This window comes from Schistocerca piceifrons, chromosome 4 (genome assembly GCF_021461385.2).
Source record: "Schistocerca piceifrons isolate TAMUIC-IGC-003096 chromosome 4, iqSchPice1.1, whole genome shotgun sequence".
NCBI lineage: Eukaryota > Metazoa > Arthropoda > Insecta > Orthoptera > Acrididae > Schistocerca > Schistocerca piceifrons.
This window is the reverse complement of record NC_060141.1, coordinates 440,874,288-440,895,314: the sequence shown is the minus strand read 5'-3', so window position 1 is coordinate 440,895,314 and position 21,027 is coordinate 440,874,288. Positions and strand designations below refer to the sequence as shown.

The 21,027-nt window shown below is 41.7% G+C and overlaps 1 protein-coding gene across 1 annotated transcript in view; it reads left to right on the top strand.

Annotated features, from left to right (window-relative positions):
- LOC124795903 (hemicentin-1-like) overlaps positions 1-21,027 on the top strand; it is a 441,143-nt gene that overhangs the window by 313,224 nt on the left and 106,892 nt on the right. Inside the window, exon 7 of the mRNA XM_047259982.1 lies at positions 19,518-19,757. Coding sequence (XP_047115938.1) covers positions 19,518-19,757 — 240 coding nt within the window. The remainder of the gene's footprint in view (positions 1-19,517; positions 19,758-21,027) is intronic.

The window sequence follows — 21,027 nt, the reverse complement described above, 5'->3', positions numbered from 1 at the left end:
AGCGTCATATGTATCAGTCCAGATAAGCCCAGAGAAGTAACACCAACATCTTTCATCTGAAACTATACATATATATATTCTAAAAAAAACAATGACTGACATGTTTTTGATTGAATTTGAAACATAGTTCTGAAAATCGGTTCCCACTTAATAAGTAATGATCTTAGTAATATATGTAATGGTTCCTAACATATGTAATGTTTCACAGGTATGTGAAATTTTTCCAGGCACGTTAAAATATGCAAAATGTTAAGCCTATTCTATATTGGACAGATGACAATAAAGACTTAAGTAAATGGTGTCCAATATTCTTACTGCTATCTTCTTTTCAAAATATTCAGTTAAGTAATGTACTCAAATGAAGTCTCACATTTAAGTAGAAACAACTTACTTATCATACCACAGATTGGATTCCAGGAGAACCACTCAGCTGAGAATGATACTGCCACAATCATCCACTAAATATTACAAGCCTTAAATAACAAAATATCGCCAGTCAGTGATTTTTCCGTTTTTTCCAAGGTGATTGATTGTGTAGATCATGCTACAGTCTTAGAATAACTTAAGTTCTATGGAACTGTTGTCTTTAGACACAATTGGTTTGAATCACACTTAGCAAACAAAATAGAAGAAAGCTGTGCTGAACAAGTCAGCTGTGATGTTGTGAAGATAGAAAATTATAGTGAGTGGTGGGCAATCACAAATACAATCCTACAGGGTTCAATACTGAGTCAGCACCTATTCCTTCTATATATAAATGACCATCCACTTAAGGTTCAACAAGCAGAATTGGTAACTTTTGTGGATAATACTAGTGTTGTAATAAATGCCATTAGAGAGAAAGTGAAGGAAGAGACTGTTAATGATGTTTTACAAATAACTATGAAGTGGTTCTCAGACACTTGACAGCCCCTACATTTTGAAAAAGCATACTATATTCAGTTCTGTACAACAGATTCAGTCGTACAAGTAAATGATACAGCACAAGAACAGGAGCAAAAATACTGTGTATAATGCTCCAGATCTTTGGGAGTACAAATTGGTGCTTCTAGACAGTGATGAACAGCTACCTTTGCTCTTTGTGCAACTGCTAGTCTAAGAAACAAACGAATCGATTTCCTGATCTATTTTCTGTAATTCAATCCAGTAATGTCTCATGGAATAATTTTCTTGGGTAACGCTTCACTTAAAAAGAAAGTATTGATGGGACAAAGTCGAACTGTAAGAATTGTGTGTGTGGTGTCATGTAGGTACCTCTTCAAGGATTTGGAGTTTTTAAGTACACTGTCACAATAAATTGTTTCAGTAATGAAATCCGTCAGATATAATTCATCACAATTAGAGAGGAATAGGGATATCTATATCTACAGCTTTGAGAAACGTTGTAAGTATGGACGTATATTCCCCATTATTAAAGCTGTTAGTATCTCAGAGAGAAGTACAATACATAGCAGCAAAACATTTTGATCACTTGCCCATGTGTTCATTAGTGTTAACACCAATCTTGTATACTTGTAAACTGACTCCTTCCATATCATTTCTATAAAGGAATCGTTCAAATGAACTATGGAACATGTAACTAACTGACTCCAAGAGTGTCGTCTAATCATTTTTGTCGAAAGTTTTTTCTAATTCTACAAAAGCAAAAAATGTATTTTTATCAACGTTCACTCTATCTTCAAATGTATATCGAATAGTTACTTTCTACATTTCTACATCATCAACATCCCATATATACCCTACCAAGGCTGGTAACAACACTAAATAAGAACGATAGTAAAGCTCTCTGTTGGCCACTGTACCTGTCACAGGGGACTGCCACTCAAATAATACTCGTAGATGCCGATGGTGTGTGCATGTATGGAATTACATTGACATCGACCATAGCTGCTGTGTTCTTCACTTATTTTACCAGGCAGTGTATTTTAAAAAATTGCCATGTGCACAGCAACAGAACAACAGTAAAACGTGATTCGCATCCACTGTCTTCTAATAAGGGAGAGACCTTCTGGATTCATGCTGACAATATAAATTCTCTAATGAAATTGGTTGTAATTATGTGTGTGTTTCAAATGGACACTGTTCATTAACAAGTTGATTAAAAGGGAAATGAGAGGGCTACATTTTATTTCCATTACTGATATTTGCATTCCCCATTAAGTGACGGATCTGTCAGCTGCAATTACGGTGCTCTTTAGCCTACACGAATTGTTACAATTTACGGAAATATTTACGGTAGTAAAATATGTTAACTAGTTTTAACTAAATTTTTTTATATATAACGACAGACTTACGTGTCTACCGTTTCTAGATTTACAAGAAGCTGTTGATAATATTAAGTAAAATACAGTAGTTGAAATTTTGAAGTTACACGGTATAGAATACAGAACAGGTATTGAACGAACTTCCAGGCATTAGACTTCAGTCTTACGAGTTAAAATACGTGTTAACGTAGCATTAGTTGAGAATGGATGACGTAAGATTATAGATTATCTCCAAGTTATTTTTTTTTTTTGTATGAGTAGACCAAGCTAAGGGAAAACAATAAGATATTTCGAAAAGAAATTAAAATTCAGAGACAAAGAAGAAATACTAAAAAAATTTCTGATGTCATTCTACTAAAGCGCCTAGATCACTTGACGCCATTATAGTGTCTAGAAAAGAGGTTATAAGAACTTCAACAAAAATGGAAGAAGGGTGAAAGCGAGAAGACGAATTAAGTCAAGTGTTGCTGGAGGTATTACATGAGAAGTAGTGGACTAGTTTTGGTACTTCATCGGTAAAATAACTGAGGATGGCCGTATTGAATAGAATATGAAATGTAGATTGGCAATAGTAACAAACATTCTTCAGAAAAAGAGAATTAAGCTAACCTTGAAATTATATAGTAATTCAGTAGTGTTTTGCGAAGTACTGGTCTTTAGTACAGCCTTACGTGGGAGTAACGTCTAAGATAAGGCTGCACAGAGACGAAGAGATGTATTGTGTTCCCAATAGCCTGTTGCAAGTTTTTCATTTGGACGTCGCTCCGGCGACTTGCGTGTCCCTAACCTATTCTAGTTATCCATACAGGGAAAGGGCGCCTATATTTCAATGTAAAATCCGAACTCCGTGTCATTTCGGTTGTCTCCTCACGCCGTTGAAGGTAAAGGTAGATTATAATGCGATCTGAAATATCCGTGATACGATTAAGGTTCGATCTAGCCACGCCCTGGTTTTCTGGTATCCTTTACCGCTAGACCACCAGGCCAAAAAGGTGTGTTGTATTGTAATGTTACGAAAGGGTCCAAAATATTGCGTGGTTGGATAGAATAATCAATGAAATAGTACTTAACAGTATGGGGAAGAGATATATTTATCGCAAATTGAAACTACAAGGAGGAATTAGGGCATAGGACAAATCCTGAGGAAACATGAAATAGGTACCAAATATGGATGTGGGAATGTGTAACGGATAAAATTCTAGAAGAAGACCAATGTTTTAAACAGTAAGTTGGTTCAAATGGGTGAAGGTTGCAGAACTGATGGCAAAGGTGAACAGAATTTCCCAAATTAAGCAATGGTGGAGATTTCTACTAAGTTTTGTTGAGAACAACCAGTACAGTTCACGAAATACTTCATTGTTCACTCGTTGTGAATGATCAGATCCTTATGGCATATGTGGACAACTGGATGTGCGATTAAGTGTGGTGTGAGCTCTGTGGGAGCTTTGGGAGTACAGTTTATGTTTGGGGTAATGGCTCTGAGCACTAGGGACTTAACATCTGTGGTCATCAGTCCCCGAGAACTTAGAACTACTTAAACCTAACTAACTTAAGGACATCACACACATCCATGCCCGAGGCAGGATTCGAACCTTCGACCGTAGCAGTCGCGCGGTTCCGGACTGAGCGCCTAGAACCGCGAGACCACCGCGGCCGGATTGTTTGGGGTAAGCTATTAAGAAGTGGGTGACGCAGTCTTCATTGATGAAGGGATACGAAATGGAGGTACTTTGTTCTGTTGCGATCTTCAGTCCGAAGCCTGAATCCATGCAGTCTCCATGTAAATCTATCCTGTGCTAGCCTCTTCGTCTCTGAATAACTACTACAAGCTACACTCATTTTAATCTGCTGTTTTTATTCATGTCTCGCTCTCGCTCTATAGTTATTAGCTCCCAAATTTCCCTACAGTACTAAAATTATGATCCCTTGATGTCTTAGAACGTGCCCTGTCATCCGATCCCTTCTTTAAGTCAAGCTGTACCACAAATTTCTTTTCATCTCAATTCTGTACCTTACTCCCTTGTTAGTTACATGATCTACGCAACTAGTCTTCGACGTTCATCTGTAGCACCAGATTTCAATAACGTCTAGTCTCTTCGTGTCTGGACTGTTTGTCATCCACGTATCACTTCCATACAAGGCTACACTCCACATAAACACCTTCAAAAAAGGCTTCCTAACACTTAAAACTGTATTCAGTATTAATAAATTTCTCTTCTTCAGAAATGCTTTTCATGCCATTGCCAGTCTACGTTTATCCTCCGTGCTTCAGCTGTCACATTTATTGTACTTCCAAGGTATCTACATATGTCCACTAGTTATAGTGTCTCATATCTTAATCTGGTTCTCTCAGCATCGCTTGATTTAATTCGACAACCATTAAATATACTTATTGCTTTTTTCGTGTTCGTCTTACATCCTCCTTTCAAGGAACAGTCCATCCAGTCCGTACAATTAATCGTCCAAGCCTATTACTGTCTCTAACAAAATTACATTTTCATTGGCAAACCTTGAGGTATTTATTTGTTCTCCCTGAACGTTAATTCCTTCTCTAACTTTTCCCTTGGTTTCCTCTACAGCTTACTCAATGTGCAGAATGAACAACATCGGGGACAGGTTACAAACCTGTCTCAGTCCCTTCTCAGTCATTGTTTCCTTGTCATGCCCATAGGCTTTTGTAACTGTCATCTGCTTCCTGTACAAGGTGTAAATAGCCTTTCGCTCTCGTGCTACCCTCAGAATTTCAAAGAGTGTATTCCAGTCGCCTTCGTCAAAACGTTTATCAAAGTGTACAGATCTTATAAACATAGATTTGCCTTTCCTTAACCTTTCCTCAGATAGAATTAATAGGGTCAGTATTGCCTCGTGTGGTCTTACTTTCCTCCGGAATCAAAACTGATTGTCTCCTACGTCGGCTTTGACCAGTTTTTCCATTCTAATGAAAATATGTCGTCCAAGTACTTTGCGACCATGACTGACTATACCGGTTGGTAATATTCCCATATGTCAGCATCTTCTCTCATTGGAATTGGAATTCTTCCATTCTTCTTGAAGTCTGAGGGTGTTGTTTCGCCTACGTCATGCATCTTGCACACCGGGTGGAATAGTTGTGTCAGGGCTGGCTCTCAAAAACATTTCGATAGTTCTGACGCAATGTCGTCTACTCCTAGGATCTTGTTTCGACTTATATATTTCAATGCACTGTCAATTTCTTCTCGCAGTTGCATATCTTCCATCTCATTTTCATCTACGTCCACGTCCCTCTCTATAATATTGGCTTCAAGATCATTTTCCTTCTACAGACCCTCTGTATACTCCACTAGGCATTGTCATTCTTCCTATTTCATCTTTGGCTCCTTTCGCTGTTTCATCTCTCAAAAGCTACCCACTCATCTTATACAGTACTCCCTTCCCCTGTTTCATTCAATCATTGGCTAATGCTCCCTCTGAACGTCGTTAACAACCTCTGATTCTTTCAACTTATCCAGGCCACATCTACTTTGTGTCTTGCGTTTTTGCAGTTTCGGAAGCTCCAGTCTCCAATTCATAACCAAGAAAATGTGATTAGAATACACGTTTGTGCCCGGTAATCTCCTACAGTTTAAAATCTGGTTCCAAAATCTCTCTCTTGACGTTATATAGTCGTGGTTGCCTAACATGATCAGTCAGCAGAGGAGGAAATTTATAAATTTGTACAGCAGTCTTCTTATGAAAAGTTTTTATTTATCTGCCAAGATCGCTAAGTTAACACATTACTGGATTAGTAGTTTCGGCAATGTAAATTGCCACCTACAAATCCGTAAAAGAAAATACGCTGAGGTTACAGGCTTGAGGCAATATAAAGGTACAGTAGGTAAATACATGCAGCATAATATCGTTTGTTTGTTTAGTACGATGTTGGCTGCAACAGTGTAAGTGACAAGTGACGACTAGACCTAGAGTGCAATAGAAATGATAAGCGCTGAGTGGTAGCACCAGATGGCGTTCCTAATGGAGACGTCAATTGAAAATAATGTAACAGAGTCAACGTTTGTATAGTACTAGAATTAACAGAGGTAATTTATCATCAACATTGTACATGCGGTATTAGTAGATTATGGCATGCGGTATATATATAACAGAGGAAAATTACACAGTCGACATTTATAGAGAAACAGAATAGCATTTGAAATTATTGTTACCTTTCGCTGCAAGCGAAGGATGACCGATTTAGAAATCATATAATAGGAAACGCAGTGTTGGAGAACAATGTAAATCAGATTTCAAATGGTTCAAATGGCTCTGAGCACTATGGGACTCAACTGCTGTGGTCATAAGTCCCCTAGAACTTAGAACTACTTAAACCTAACTAACCTAAGGACAGCACACAACACCCAGCCATCAGGAGGCAGAGAAAATGCCTGACCCCGCCGGGAATCGAACCCGGGAACCCGGGCGTGGGAAGCGAGAACGCTACCGCACGACCACGAGATGCGGGCTCAGATTTCATGTATGAAAGTTTTTTTAGAAACATGCATCATCTAACGATACATATAAAACATGATTTTATTTATTAAATATGTATCTTTACATCTACGTATTGTCAATCTATGAGTAAAAATGTAGTTAGTTACTACCACTAGAGTCCATTTCTGAAATTAAGCAGTGTGGCTAGCTGTGTGATATACCAACGGTCACATCGAACGAATATTTCATACAAATATACAAATGCAGAGGTATTTTGATTTAACATTGTAAATAAGCTGGCATGAACAGAAAAATATAATTTAATTATTTAGTAATCATGACTGTATCTGTCATGTGCTACTGGGTTTATGAGTTACGAGTATATCAGTACCATTTATTAGAAGTTCTGCGTTACTACTATTCTCACAAGACCTGCGATGTTTGCAAAGTCAAAGTTTTTGATTAGTGACAAGACACAACGTGCAGCCGCATTAGAGTAATATCCTGAGGCATGCTAACAATCTGACAAAATATTAGTGACGTTTTTTAGCTCGTGGAACCAGGACTCGAAAGCCCCTATGGTACCGACCGACTGCCGTGTCATCCTCAGCCGACATGTGTCACTGGTCGGGGATATGGAGACATGTGGTCAGCTCACCGCTGTCTCGGTCATCGGCAGTTTTCGTGACCAGAGCAGCCACAATTCAGTCACATAGCTCCTCAAATGGCCTGAAGACGGCTGAGTGCACCCCGCTTGCCAACAGTGTCGGCAGATCTGAATGGTCATCCATTGTTGTGTTAGTCAAGCCAAACAGTGCGTAACTACGGTGATCTGACGGGAAGCGGTATTACTCCTGGGTTGAGGCTGTTTGCTTTAGCTCCAGGCCTACGTCCTAAATAACTTCTAACAATAGCAATAGTGGTAGAGATGAAAATTCGAAAAAATTCGAGAACTTTGATTTCATACTTGAAGAGGCAACCGTACGTCGCTACCACACAGCGAATAGTGCAGACCGAAACTAAGTACCCATAAAATAAATACTAAAGTACACAAATTCAGCCTATGGTATCATTAACATTGCTTATAATCTCTTAGTTAATGAAAATGTCTCGCATTTGTTGTTGTAAGAGTGGTTGTGAAGTGGTGGTTACAAGAAACTGTAACACAGTGTTCTGCTATAACGTAGCTCAAAGTTTCGGTGAAAACACTCAAGCTACGAGCACTGCTAACACGCGTAGCGACAGGGAAAAAAGGCTAAACACTCTCCAAAAACATCGAAATGGTAAGACAAATAATATAATATCTGGATAGGATCCGTTAGAACAATCACGCAGAACACTATGCATATAAACCCTCGAAATACCAAGCCCTTTTTAGTAATGTGTGTTACCAAGGGGAGGGGGGGATGTTACTTTGTGTGCCGGCCGAAGTGGCCGCGCGGTTCTGGCGCTGCAGTCTGGAACCGCGAGACCGCTACGGCCGCAGGTTCGAATCCTGCCTCGGGCATGGATGTGTCTGATGTTCTTAGGTTGGTTAGGTTTAACTAGTTCTAAGTTCTAGGGGACTAATGACCTCAGCAGTTGAGTCCCATAGTGCTCAGAGCCATTTGAACCATTTTTTGCTACTTTGTGCCCATCACAAAAAAATTAAAAAATAGATAAAATTTAATAATTGTTCTTGAATCACATTAAGAAAATACTTCTGAAAGATCTATTGATCCATAGTCAGGATCGAAAACCTTAACAATTCCTTTAAAAACTGTTTTCAAAAATACATTTTATATCTTTCACTTTCTTCGTCATTCAAGTTTACAAAGTCTAATTATCTTGAGGAAAATTAGTTCTAGTAGCATCAAAGTACACTTTACTGTAATTAAAAAATATCACAAAAACTTCAGGTGATATACAATAGCTTACGTACGTAACATAGTTTTGTGAGAAGAATTATTCACCATTTTCTTCGGAATGTGCTTTGAACTTGGAGCATAGAACAGTCTTTTCGCTTTGTTTACCACATGTTTATATCTTATAATTGTTGCAGATTATTGTTGCTCTGTTCACTTTGTTATCGATTGAGCTTTTGAACGGCTTTCACTAACACAAATGACATCTACCTTTACCTCCATGAGTTTCCTTTGCACCGAAGTTCTGCTTGATTATCTGTCTGAGATTACCCTTCATACTGGAAAGTACAGGCTTTGCCAGCCCTGCAATATTTGTAGCCCTTTCCTCAATGTATGGCTATGTGAACTGTAGTCACAGTTCTTGAAGAAAAATACGTCGCTTATTAGGTTTTTTTCTTGTTACAGCCTTGGAAGTTCAACAAAAGTAATGTACAACTATTTACCGCTGATATGTCCAGAAGAGTACAGAAAACACACAGAGGCCGCCTTCTTGTAGCCCTCTTAGTTGAGTATTTCCTCACCATTTCATCTATCGTGTCAAATTCACCTTTAGTCTCATTACAATATAAATTTATAACTGTTTTCTTCTTAGTGTCTGTATGTGAACCAATTTCAGCGTCGAAATGTTGAGATTTCATTTGCGTATAATTGAAAGCAAATTTACTAGAATATAATTCTCATCTTGAGATATCTTTCAGTTCTTGAGGTTTATGTTTCCTGTTAGCTAGTGCTGTTCCCACAAGAGTTAGTTTGTGATTCCTCCATAGATATTCGGCCAAATCAATTGAAGTGTAATATCTGTCTGTGGTAACATTTCACAATGGATTGTGTATAGGAACCACCAGGCGTTTGATCACAGCTGCAGGAGAATTTGATTGTTGTGTACCATCATTGTTTTCCCCAGCATAAAGTTCCATGCTAGTACGATATCTGGTTTTAGCGTCTGTGAGCATGCGTATAAGTATACTGTATTTACCAGGTTTTTCCTTCATGAAAACCTTGAAGGGGCACCTGCCACAGAACAACGACAATATTTCAACAATAACAGTGTGCATCCCAACAGAGTAATATTTTGGCAGGGATTCATTCGTTTTATCAAAATCTTCGTGTATTGCAGCAAATTTAACATGTTTATGCGATCGCTTAGCGACTCTCTGTCATCAGATCTTACTATTTTAGTAAGCTTCTGGGATCTGGTTCGGCTCATGATAGAAGCATAAACAAACCTTCCTGAAATGTAGGACCATAAATCTGTAACATATGACTTACTGTTGTTTTCCTTCCCCATAATAATAAGCAGCCCTAAATATGCCATGAATTCCAGTCTGTCTGTCATGGGTATTTCCTGCCTCAGTGCCTCTTCATTGGTATGCTTTGTTATAAGGTTGACAATTTCTGGAGACAGACCTTTCCAAATGCTTCTCTTATTGATCCTGCTTTACCTTCATCTCTTATGCCTTCTCTTTCTGGCACTATGTTTTCTGCTTCCTCTTCTAGTGTGAGGAGGTTTGGAGCTATAAATTTTTGCAGTGTTTGTAATATACTTGTCACTAATCTTCATCAGTTTCAATTGCCCAGTGTTGGAAGCTATGTTTGTGTTCTATGAGATGTACACTGGGAAGGTGCAAAAGCCAAGAGTCTTGGAGTGGCAGGGAGGGAGGGGGGGGGGGGGGATTTTTAGGTATCAACGATAAATCGCGCCGTAACATTGTTAAGTTGCAGTTGATCGGGCATTTTGGCCGAATCATGCATTGTGTCGATGACAATGAAATTTATATAGTCGGTAAAATGGAGCAGAGAAAAAGAAGGAAATGACGTGGACAGATTTACAAGGAAAGGACAGTAATGGTTATTGCAAGAAGGCTCGAAGCACTCGTACATATGAATGGAGAATCTCGCATTCTGTATAGTTTTAAAGTGATGAATGACGTAGACAAGTTTACAAGGAAAGGACATTATTGGCTATTGCAAGAAGGCTCGAAGCACTCGTACATATGAACGGAGAATCTTGCATTGTGTATAGTTTTAAAGTGATATGCGGAGGGCTGTGGACCTGAAAATGTTGTATATATGCCTTCTCTTTCTGGCACTATGTTTTGTGTTTCACCTTCTAATGTGAGGAGGTTTGGAGCCATAAATTTTTCCAGTGGTTATAATATACTTGTCACTAACCTTCATCAGTTTCAAGTGCCCAGAGTTCATCTTCAGCGTCTGTGGGTAATTGTTTGAATATGAGACCACATAGAGTCGATGGATTTTTCTGTGTAGTGTTAGCAAATTGACGAAGGGGCATTTCTAAAGTTGGTGAGAATAGAGTTGGAGAAGGTGAAACTCGGACAAATATATAGGACAATGGATCTAGCGAAGAAATGGGCATCCTCAAAAGTTTTTATTGAAACGGTTGGTGAAGATTCATTTAGAAATGTTGCTAAAGTCGTGTACTAGGCTAACAGGAGATACACACTTCAGTTGACTAACACAAAAATTACTCGTGAGTATGAAATATTTTCGGTTATTTGAAACGCGTCAAATCTGGATAAAATCTTGAATTTTAAAATAACCGTCTATCGTCTTCGTCGGAAATAACTGACTGTGTGGATGCTGTGGTTGTGATCGTTTATAGCCCTAAGGCATCGTGCGACAGGTGGGCGTACGTCATTGTTACGTCATGCTACCCGACATGGTGTCTGTGTCTGCGCTCGTGGCGCAAAACACCAAAAGTGACGTAAAAATCCAGAATCTCAGTTCCTGAGAATAGTCTCGCAACTAAACAAGAAACGTTGATGACAATTAAACAAAAGACGTTGTTTGGTGAACGACAAATATGTACCCACGCTTGAACATACAATAGGAAATACTGCGTACGAGAACGACTTAGCCAGAGAAGAGACGTATATATATGACGAATTCTCGTGAAATGCCTGCAAGAACCATTGCGCCACCAGTTCAGGCATGGACACAGGCAGTGACAACATCAGGTAATAATGACGTACGACGACCTATGAGAAACCGTCTGTGGGCTATAAATAGTCACCACAACGTCAGCCGCGACCTCTAAACTCCACATCCTCGAAATTTTACTTTTCACCTCGCCTTCCACAGCCGTCTACCCTCCCAACTCGCATCACGTGCTCATCTACTTTCTACATATTTTCCTCTTCTTCATAACCTTCAGATCCAATAAATTAACCTCAAAATTCAGACCCAACATGAAACTTTAATCCTCTACACTAGTGTGCCGCTAATATCCATGCACTTCCATGCGTTATCGACTCTCTCCTACAGAGTTTTCAGCCCACTCCCACTACCCAAAGATGAAATTTGTCTCGAGATACACCCCCCCCCCCCCTTCATTGTGATGCCCAACCCTGCATCTCACATCCTTACTCCATTTTACTCGGTCCTCCTTCCTCCCTTTCAATGACTTATAGTCGCTACCTACGTTTTGACAAGGCCACACTGTCATAAGTACCATTCCACATCTGTCACGGACATAGTATGAAGGCTTTCACGACCGGATGACATATCTTCTGGTAAACCTACCGGGATGTAAGGTCGTGGTCCATGAAACTCTTCAGCTCCTAACGTACTGAGCTGAAGAGTTTCATGGACCACGGTCTTACATCCCGGAAGGTTTACCAGAAGATATGTCACGAACATGTTCGTTTTTATGCACAGCAAGCATCACCACTACACCACAGCAGCATTATCATCAGTGACTATATTTTAACTGTAAATATAACCACCTAAAATCTTCAAAACTCATAAAAATTTTATACCGAACTGTATTATGAAAACATATATTGTCATCTGTCTTAATGCATTTTAAAAACTGTTTTCAGCACGTTAAACCTTGTGTTGTATTCTCGTCCTTTCAAGGGGAAGAATAGCAGCCACGACCGTAAGTTGTCCCTAGCGATAATCGAATTTGTCGGAAGCTGGTAACTTTACCCAGCAGTTAATAAATCATGAATGTCTTATACAAGGAAGTCGATGCGAGAAACATCGATGTCAGAATCATGGGTAGTATGTACATAGAGTGTATGGTGGATCTCAGTTGAAAAAAGAGTCGTACAGTTGGTGCCGGCCGGAGTGGCCGTGCAGTTCTAGGCGCTGCAGTCTGGAGCCGAGCGACCGCTCTGGTCGCAGGTTCGAATCCTGCCTCGGGCATGGATGTGTGTGATGTCCTTAGGTTAGTTAGATTTCATTAGTTCTGAGTTCTAGGCGATTGATGACCTCAGAAGTTAACTCGCGTAGTGCTCAAAGCCATTTGAACCATTTTCGTACAGTCGGTCCACATGAAGATTTGAAAGTACACAGCATAGCGCGCACAGAAGTGAAGTCAAGCACAAACCCAACAACAGTCACAGCAGCACGTGTTCGACGTGCAACATGCATGTGTTCCGAGCATTAGCCTGCTTCGACAAGTTTTTAGCTTTGTTCGGTCCTTCTCTGAATTAGTCGTTAAGAGCAACATTTCATTTAGCCGTACGATGAGACATTGTTTCCTCCGGCTATTTGTATGGCATTTTACAGTCGGCACGTCTTACTTCCGTTTCACAGAATTATATTTCAGTGACGTTTGCTCTTCGCTGTTTAATCGCGCTATAAAGAAAATTCGTTAAGTCCAGCGGTTATTTGCACAAAAAGAGGCAGTGAGCAGTCTATCGTCGCAAACTTTGAAACTGAATGTGAATCGTAGAAGAGAAGGATGAGAGTTTTCAGTGCCTGTTACGCAGTCACACAATTGACAGCTACCACAAATTTGCTGCGAACGCCATTACGTCAACATGCAGAAAAAATTAAAAGCTTCAGTTGATGATGAAAGAGCAAAAATTACAACTATCGACAGATGATTTGTACGGTATTCATTATTTTATACATCAAGAAGCATTTGGTTCTAAATTAGCAGGGATGGAGCACGTGATGAAATTAGTTGTACGAACAGTTAATTTTCGTAAATTGGTCGCATTATTACATCGTCAGTCTGCTCAGTTTTTCATAGAATTGAATGAAAAGTACGAAGACGTTATATATTACTGCGAGGAAAGTTTCCTACAACAGGGGACATACATTGAACAAATTTTAAATTAGAGACCCACAGTTGCTGAATTTCCGAAGGTAAAACGAAAGGTGGAACGAAAGTTAGAACATCTGGAATGGATTGCAAACCCGCTTTTTAAGTGTACTTTATAGCACACTACGTACATTAGAGCGTTGCATGGTGAGAAAAAGCTTACCTCTGCTTTGGTTGGGACACTTTTAAAAAGGAAATGATTTTTTGGAAGAAGCAAATTCTGATCAATAAAACGTCAATTTGCCTGAGCTCACTGGCTTTAAGGCAACCTAGAATTAGACGAATTCACTGTAACGTTTAAATAATCGCGGAAGTAGTTTCCTAAAAGTCTTGAGGACGCTGCCAATCTTAAACCGGTTTTCTAGCCGTTTTCGAGACGGTCTGCCGTGACAGTTGAAAGCTCCCCTTCACATTTATTTGATTTTATTTTATTTTCAGTTATCAGTCTCCTGACTTGTTTGACACGGCCCGTCACGAATATGTCTCCTGTGACAACCAGTCCATCTCCAAGTAAATACATCTGTGTCCTCAATTTACTATTTCTTGGATGTATTCCAATCTCTGTCTTCATCTAGAGTTTTACTCTCAGCATCTGCCTCTAGTACTATAGACGTTAATCCCTGCTCACTTAATAGATCTCTATCATCTTGTTCATTCTTCTTGTCAGTGCTTTCCATACAATCTTTCCCTCACCGATTTTGAGGAGGATCTCCTCATTTCTTACCTTACCAGTGCATCAAATTTTCAAATTTCTTCTCTATCAGCACATTTCGGATGCTTCGATTCTTTTCTGTTCAGGTTTTCCCACAGTCCATGCTTCACTACAACACAATTATGAATCCCAGGTTCTCAGAAATAAGCATGCATGATGCTAGCACAGTCTCTTGGCAAAGAATGCCATTATTTATGCTAGGCTGCTTTTTATGTCCTCCTAGCTGCATCCACCGTGGGTTATTCTTCTGCCTAGCTAGCAGAATTCCTTAAGTTCGTCTACGTCATAACCACCATTCTAATGTTAAGTTCAGCTCTCATTTCTGCTACTTCTCATTATTTCCGTTTTTGTTCGATTTACCCTTCATCCATTTTCTGTACTGGCTGGAGTATTACTTCCACTCTGCACATGCTGCGGTTCTTCTTCACTTTCACTCGGGACAGCAATGTGCGAATGACGCTGCTTATCAGCCGGGACATTACGACCAGCAACTTACCATCGATATTAACCCGTCCAGGCGATAGCAACGTCACCAGGCGAGGAACGGCTGCTAGTCACACGCACACATCCAGCATGTATATCAGTGAGCGAGCTGTCACTGTGTAGAATTGGAAAGGTGTGGGACCTATCTGAATTTGGCCAAAGAAAGATTGTGAGGACCGCGAGGCTTCGCACGAGCATTTTAGAAATTCCACGACCTTTCGGGGGTTCGAGGAGTGCTGTGATGGGTGTCTTCAACACGTGATGAAAGCATGGTGTAACCACTTGTATTCTCCGTGTGGTTGGGCGGCCACACCTCATTACAGATGTCGGACGTTGTAGGCTGGGCAGACTGGTAAAACAAGAGAGGCGGAGAACTGTGGTGCTGTGCAGCGTACAAGTGTGTCTGAACACACAGTGTACCGAACACTTCTAACGATGTTCCCTTCGCAGCCGCCGACCTACACATGTGCCAGTGTTAACGCCACAATATCGGCAGATAACACCAAAATGGGAACATGACCATTGGCACTAGACGTTGCCGCATGGCAGAGCGTTGCATGGTTTGATAAATCTCGATGCCATCTTCACCGTAACTTTGAAAGCGCGGGAATCCGTGGTCTACATATCGTTGACACGTGCAATGGGACGGAGACAAGGTGGTGTCGGCTCCATTGTGCTGTGTTAAAGATTTACGTTCGCATCCATGGGTCCAATGGAGCTCGAACAAGATACCATGTCTGCCAAGTAATTTTTTTGTACTGGTTGCAGACCACGCACACCCCTTCATGACGATCACGTTTCCCGACAGCTTGGGCTCCTTTGAACAAGATTATGTGGCGTGTCACAAGGCAAGCGGTTCGAAGAACAAAGTGGCGATTAGTAATTGGTGTACTGGCCACTCAGCTCACCATATCTGAACTTGACCGAACACATCTAGGGTTTGACTGAACGTGTCGTCAGAATTGTGTGTGTGCAGATGTGGGGCGAATTCCCTCAGCTACATTCCAAGGCGTCGTTGCCTCCCATGACACAATGCCACTGTTACCCATGCCAAAGGTGGGCACACCGGCTATTTGTTAGGTCGTCATAACGTTCTGGCTGATCAGTGTGCGTAAAGCTATCAAAATGACACTACAGTATACCTATATGGCATGGAAAAGTTATGCTGAGGGGCAAACTGTAGTGGACAGACTTATGTCACATGAATAAAATGAGTGTCCCAAATGTTTGAAAAGACCAAATGTAGAAAGTCACGTATCTCATAACATCTACAGAATACCGGGTGGTTATAATTAAACTTCCCCTATTGAATACGTTATAGTACGGAAACTAATTACCGTACGAATACTAAACACGGTAACATTAATGTTAGGAATATGGGTTGCAGTGCCACCTTCCAGTTCCAACTATGGCCACCAGGGCGGGGATCAGGCATCGCGATTCATAGACTCACACACTTGACCAGTAGCAGTGCACTTGTTGACGTGCCATCATCAGCCTGACAAAAGGAGCAGGGCATAACTGGTGAAGTTCTATCATCAAAACAACGATAATGATACAACCGCTCTTCGAGAATATCGTCGGCTAAAAGGATTGTGGAAGGGTTCTCTTTCTCCAACTGCTTTTCGGAGCATGATGAAGAAGTTCGAATCAGCTGGAAAACTGGTTGTCGCCCTGTGAAGAGGCCGACGACCGGTTGCACCACAGGTGTTGATGAAATCGCTGTTGCTATGGCAGACAACACTGCGCCAATTCCCGATTATCAGGCAGTGCGCGTGCCGTGTCATGACAGTTGAACATGCCGTGGTCCACTCTACGGAAGGTGCTTCTAACAGTTCTCGAACTCGTTCCGTACAAGATCCAATTCGTACAACAGCTTACACCACAGGAGACGAACACACAGAACTGCCGAGTGTGGGGATCTTCACCTCCCGTCACTGTGCAGGAAGAACCTGTGTATGACGAACGTGTCACCATAAGGTGTGGCTTTAAGGCTACATTCATAATTAGTCCATTCGTTTTTGACCGTGTTGGCACTCAAGGACCAAAGAGGTGCAGTGTGAATGGCCAGCGTTGCTGGGGTATGATTTGGCAGAATGTCACACCTGCAGTCCAGGAGAGAGAGACATTGAACTGAACAGTTTTCATGCAATATGGGACCCCACGACACATCGATCGTGAAGATCACCTGCTTCTCCGAAACACATTTGGAAACTATCGAATTACCAATCGGTCGTTTCCAAATGCTTGGCCGGCACGATCACCTGATGTCAAACCCTGTGATTTCTTGTTGTGGGGCTACCTGAAAGACAGGGTTTACCAGGGGAACATTCAGACATGTGCTGATCTGAAGGGCAGCATATCAAGCGAGGCAGCCAGCATACCTATGGGCATGCTACGTTCTGGTCTGCAGACTGTAAACGTGCGCTTTCAGACTCTTCTGGACAGTCATGGGTGCCATATTGCGCCTCTTTTGTGGCATTAATGGTACTGGTGTGTAATGGAATGATGTGCCATGGCAGCACGTTAAAAGTGTTTCAGTTGAATTGATTCTGCATTATTTCTCTTCTCCCATGTTCTTGACAGTAATGCTAAGAATTTTGGTCCTCGTACGGTAATTATTTTTCGTATTATAATGTGCTGAATAGGGAAAGTTTAATTGTAACCACCCGGTAAATGAAGGAACCCCCCCCCCCCCCAAGAGGTGTTCGAGGTGAACAACATTTACGTGTGGATGGATCCATGTACCATTTACTGTCATAGAACAAGTGTCAAACGAAAACTGCTATCTAATCCGTGTAAATGCAAATAATAGTATACATTGATATAACATATAATATATGTAGATCATATAATAAGTTGTCAGTAATACCAAAGTGAAAAAAAGGTGAAAAATAGTAAGTTAACGGTTGACGTCCTGCAGACCATCAGTCGTAAGGATGGATTTACAAAAACATGGTGTACATAGTCGTTGGTGTCAGAGGTCGGCCGGTGCACCAGATGTTGTGTATGACGGTACAAAGTAATGTCAGTACAGTGTGTAAACTTTTAGATGGCAGACCTCTCCCTAGTCCTCAATCGGTAGAAGTCGGTAAACGTCGGGAGGCTTCGGTACGCACGTAGTTTCGACTGCTCCCAACATTACGTAGCAGACTGCGTTGAACAAGGTAGCCATTGTCGTCTGCTTCGTTATTGTTTTGCGCTGTACTGTTCTGCGTGTTTTTATTGTGCAGTTGTGCTAAACATTATCAAAATGAGTGAAAACGTAGTTGCTGGTCCATCTCGAGAGTCGCCAACAACCCCTACCGGTGGGCCTACGGTTAGAAGGAAACCAGTATTACGTAGCGATGCTCGCAAAATTATATTGCGTGTGATTGAATGCTGCGAAAGACAAAGGGAGCAGAAAAAATTGCTTCACCCCATTTACAAATCTTCACTGAGAGCTGCTACATACACAGGACAAAGCATGCGTAGCATTGGAAGATTCAGACAGTTTTCCAAGAATCATCCTGGCGTATCACCACAAACGCCTAGCAAGAAAAGGTGAGTTTCCATTTCAGATGTTTTGTTCGCGATCACTTTGAAGGAGCCCCCTATTTCGTCCGAATTACCTTATACTTCATTTTTCCTTGCTACCGTATTGCTTTATTGCTTTGTATGGAAACACCACTGGTTACTGTATTATTTCGAAATACATTCATATTACAGTACATTCCAAAATTGAAAACGCACAGAGGGCAAAAAAATGGTTCAAATGGCTCTGAGCACTATGGGACTTAACTTCTGTGGTCATCAGTCCCCTAGAACTTAGAACTACGTAATCCTAACTAACCTAAGGACATCACACACATCCATGCCCGAGGCAGGATTCGAACCTGCGACCGTAGCAGTCGCGCGGTTCCGGACTGAGCGCCTTAACCGCGAGACCACCGCGGCCGGCTACATACATTCATTTGTATATATAGAGACTGACAGTTACGTTATACTATATGACCTGTTTAAGTACATTTAAATTTCATACTCAGTAGTTTAACATTGCGGGGAATGAAATTAAAAAATGCCGAGCAGTGGGAATCAAACGCGGGTCCGCTGCATGACAAGCCTTGACCTAATCAATTGCGCTATGCATGCAATAGTAACCTAACTGTTGAAACATTGTCTACTACTCTTTTCGGGCGTTCGGAGAACAACTCACCAAAGTTTCATTGCAATCGGATGAAGGGTTTGTAAGCGCATAGTAGACAAATATATATATATATATATATATATATATATATATATATATATATATATATATATTTCAGTTTCGTTTACGAACAACATTTAAAGCGAGTCTTGCTTCCAAGCCTTTCGTCTGGTTTCGTGTAAGCATGACGCGCAGTTTGTAGTGCCAGCACTGCAACTGGTAGGCGTGCCTTGTCCCCCCTCCCTACGGCTCCTCTCCCCTCGCAATCCAATGCTTGCTTCCTCCTCTGCCCGCACTCCCCTCACAACTCGGCCGTCTTACAGTTAACACACTGTACGTGCCACTACAGTTAACACACTGTACGTGCCACTACAGTGGTACACGCTGTGGTTGTTCCACCGTTCAAGGACAGAGAGTGACGGCTGTGTTGCTGGTCTCCCCGCAGGCGTGCCGGTGCCGTTCGAGCTGACGCCCATCCTGAGCGTGCTGCTGAGCGTGGCGACGGTGCTGCTGCTGGCCGTGGCGGGCATCGTGGGCTCGCAGCGCGTCCGCTCCAGCAAGCAGCGGCAGCAGGACGCGGCCGCCGCCACCGCCGCCCGCCAGGCGCTCGACGCCGCCCAGGGCGCCATCAAGGCCGGCCCCGACGTCGAGGACCCCAACCCCGACCTCATCCCGCCCACCAGAGGTAAACTGCAAGTCCGCCGCACAGTGCTGCACAGCTTCGGTAACAGTCATTCCCTAAACTGACGGAAACAATCACGCAATACCAAAAACATTAATCAATGTAGAGCAACGAAATTTCGGCAATACTTTTGTCAAGATAACATATTTAATTGAATAACATTGCAAGATCACAGGTTAATGTAAGCGCGAGGTAAACCATTGCAAATGTGAGATGCTGGTATGTTAAAAAGCAGTGTAACCGCCAAAATGTTGAACGCAAGCATTCAAGTGGGCATCCATTGTGTTGTACAAGTGCAGGCGTCAGTTTGTGGGGTGTTCCACGCCTGTTGCATTTGGTCGATCAATACAGGGATAGTTAATGCGGGTTACGATGACGCTTGAATCGCCATCATATGATGTCCCATATATGCTCTACTGGAGACATCTGGCGATCGAGCGAGGCAAGGTATCACGTCGACACCCTGCAGAGCAGGGCTTCCCAACCTTTTCGCTGGCGGACCCCTTCTTCAGTCGAAAATCCATGGCGGACCCTAGTCAGTCAAGAGCACAGTAACTTTAAATCTCAGAGCGAAACCCGTTGGAACGGAAAGCTTCTTAACGCAAGTGCCATGTTCCCAATGACCCCCCCCCCCCCCCCCCCGAAGTATTAATAGTCTTTCGTTTAGAGATTAATGAAAACAACTTGAAACTAACGATCCAATGTGAATTCCCACTGTATCTAGACACTTACTAGTGGATTTACTCCCTTTGTTCATAGCCTGATTAAAATTACATGGAATTGACATTTCACACGTTGGAGCTGCCTTCCTACAAGAGCAATAAACGTCATGTACAAACTGTTCGCTGTTGACAAGCTGCCGCTTGTGGTCTGTTCATTTCCACTGTTTGGATACTGTTGTGTAAGGAGCATGCATATTTCGTAACAGTCATGTGCGTGGAAAAATGTTCAAACGTATGTAAAGTCTATGCGACTTAACTGCTGAGGTCATCAGTTCCTATTCTTACACACTATTAACCTAAGTATAACTTTCACTAAGGACAACACACACGCACACACACACACACACACACACACACACACACACATGCCCGAGGGAGGACTCGAACCTCCGGCGGGAGCGGCTAACGGCTGCGCAATCCACGACGATATGGCGCCTTAGACTGTGCGGCTATTCTGCGCGGCTGTGAAGAAAAGAATCAGACCTATGATTCGGGATATAAACACAGCAAGAAAAAAAAGAGGCCAAGGAATTGCCTTTAAAGGACTATTG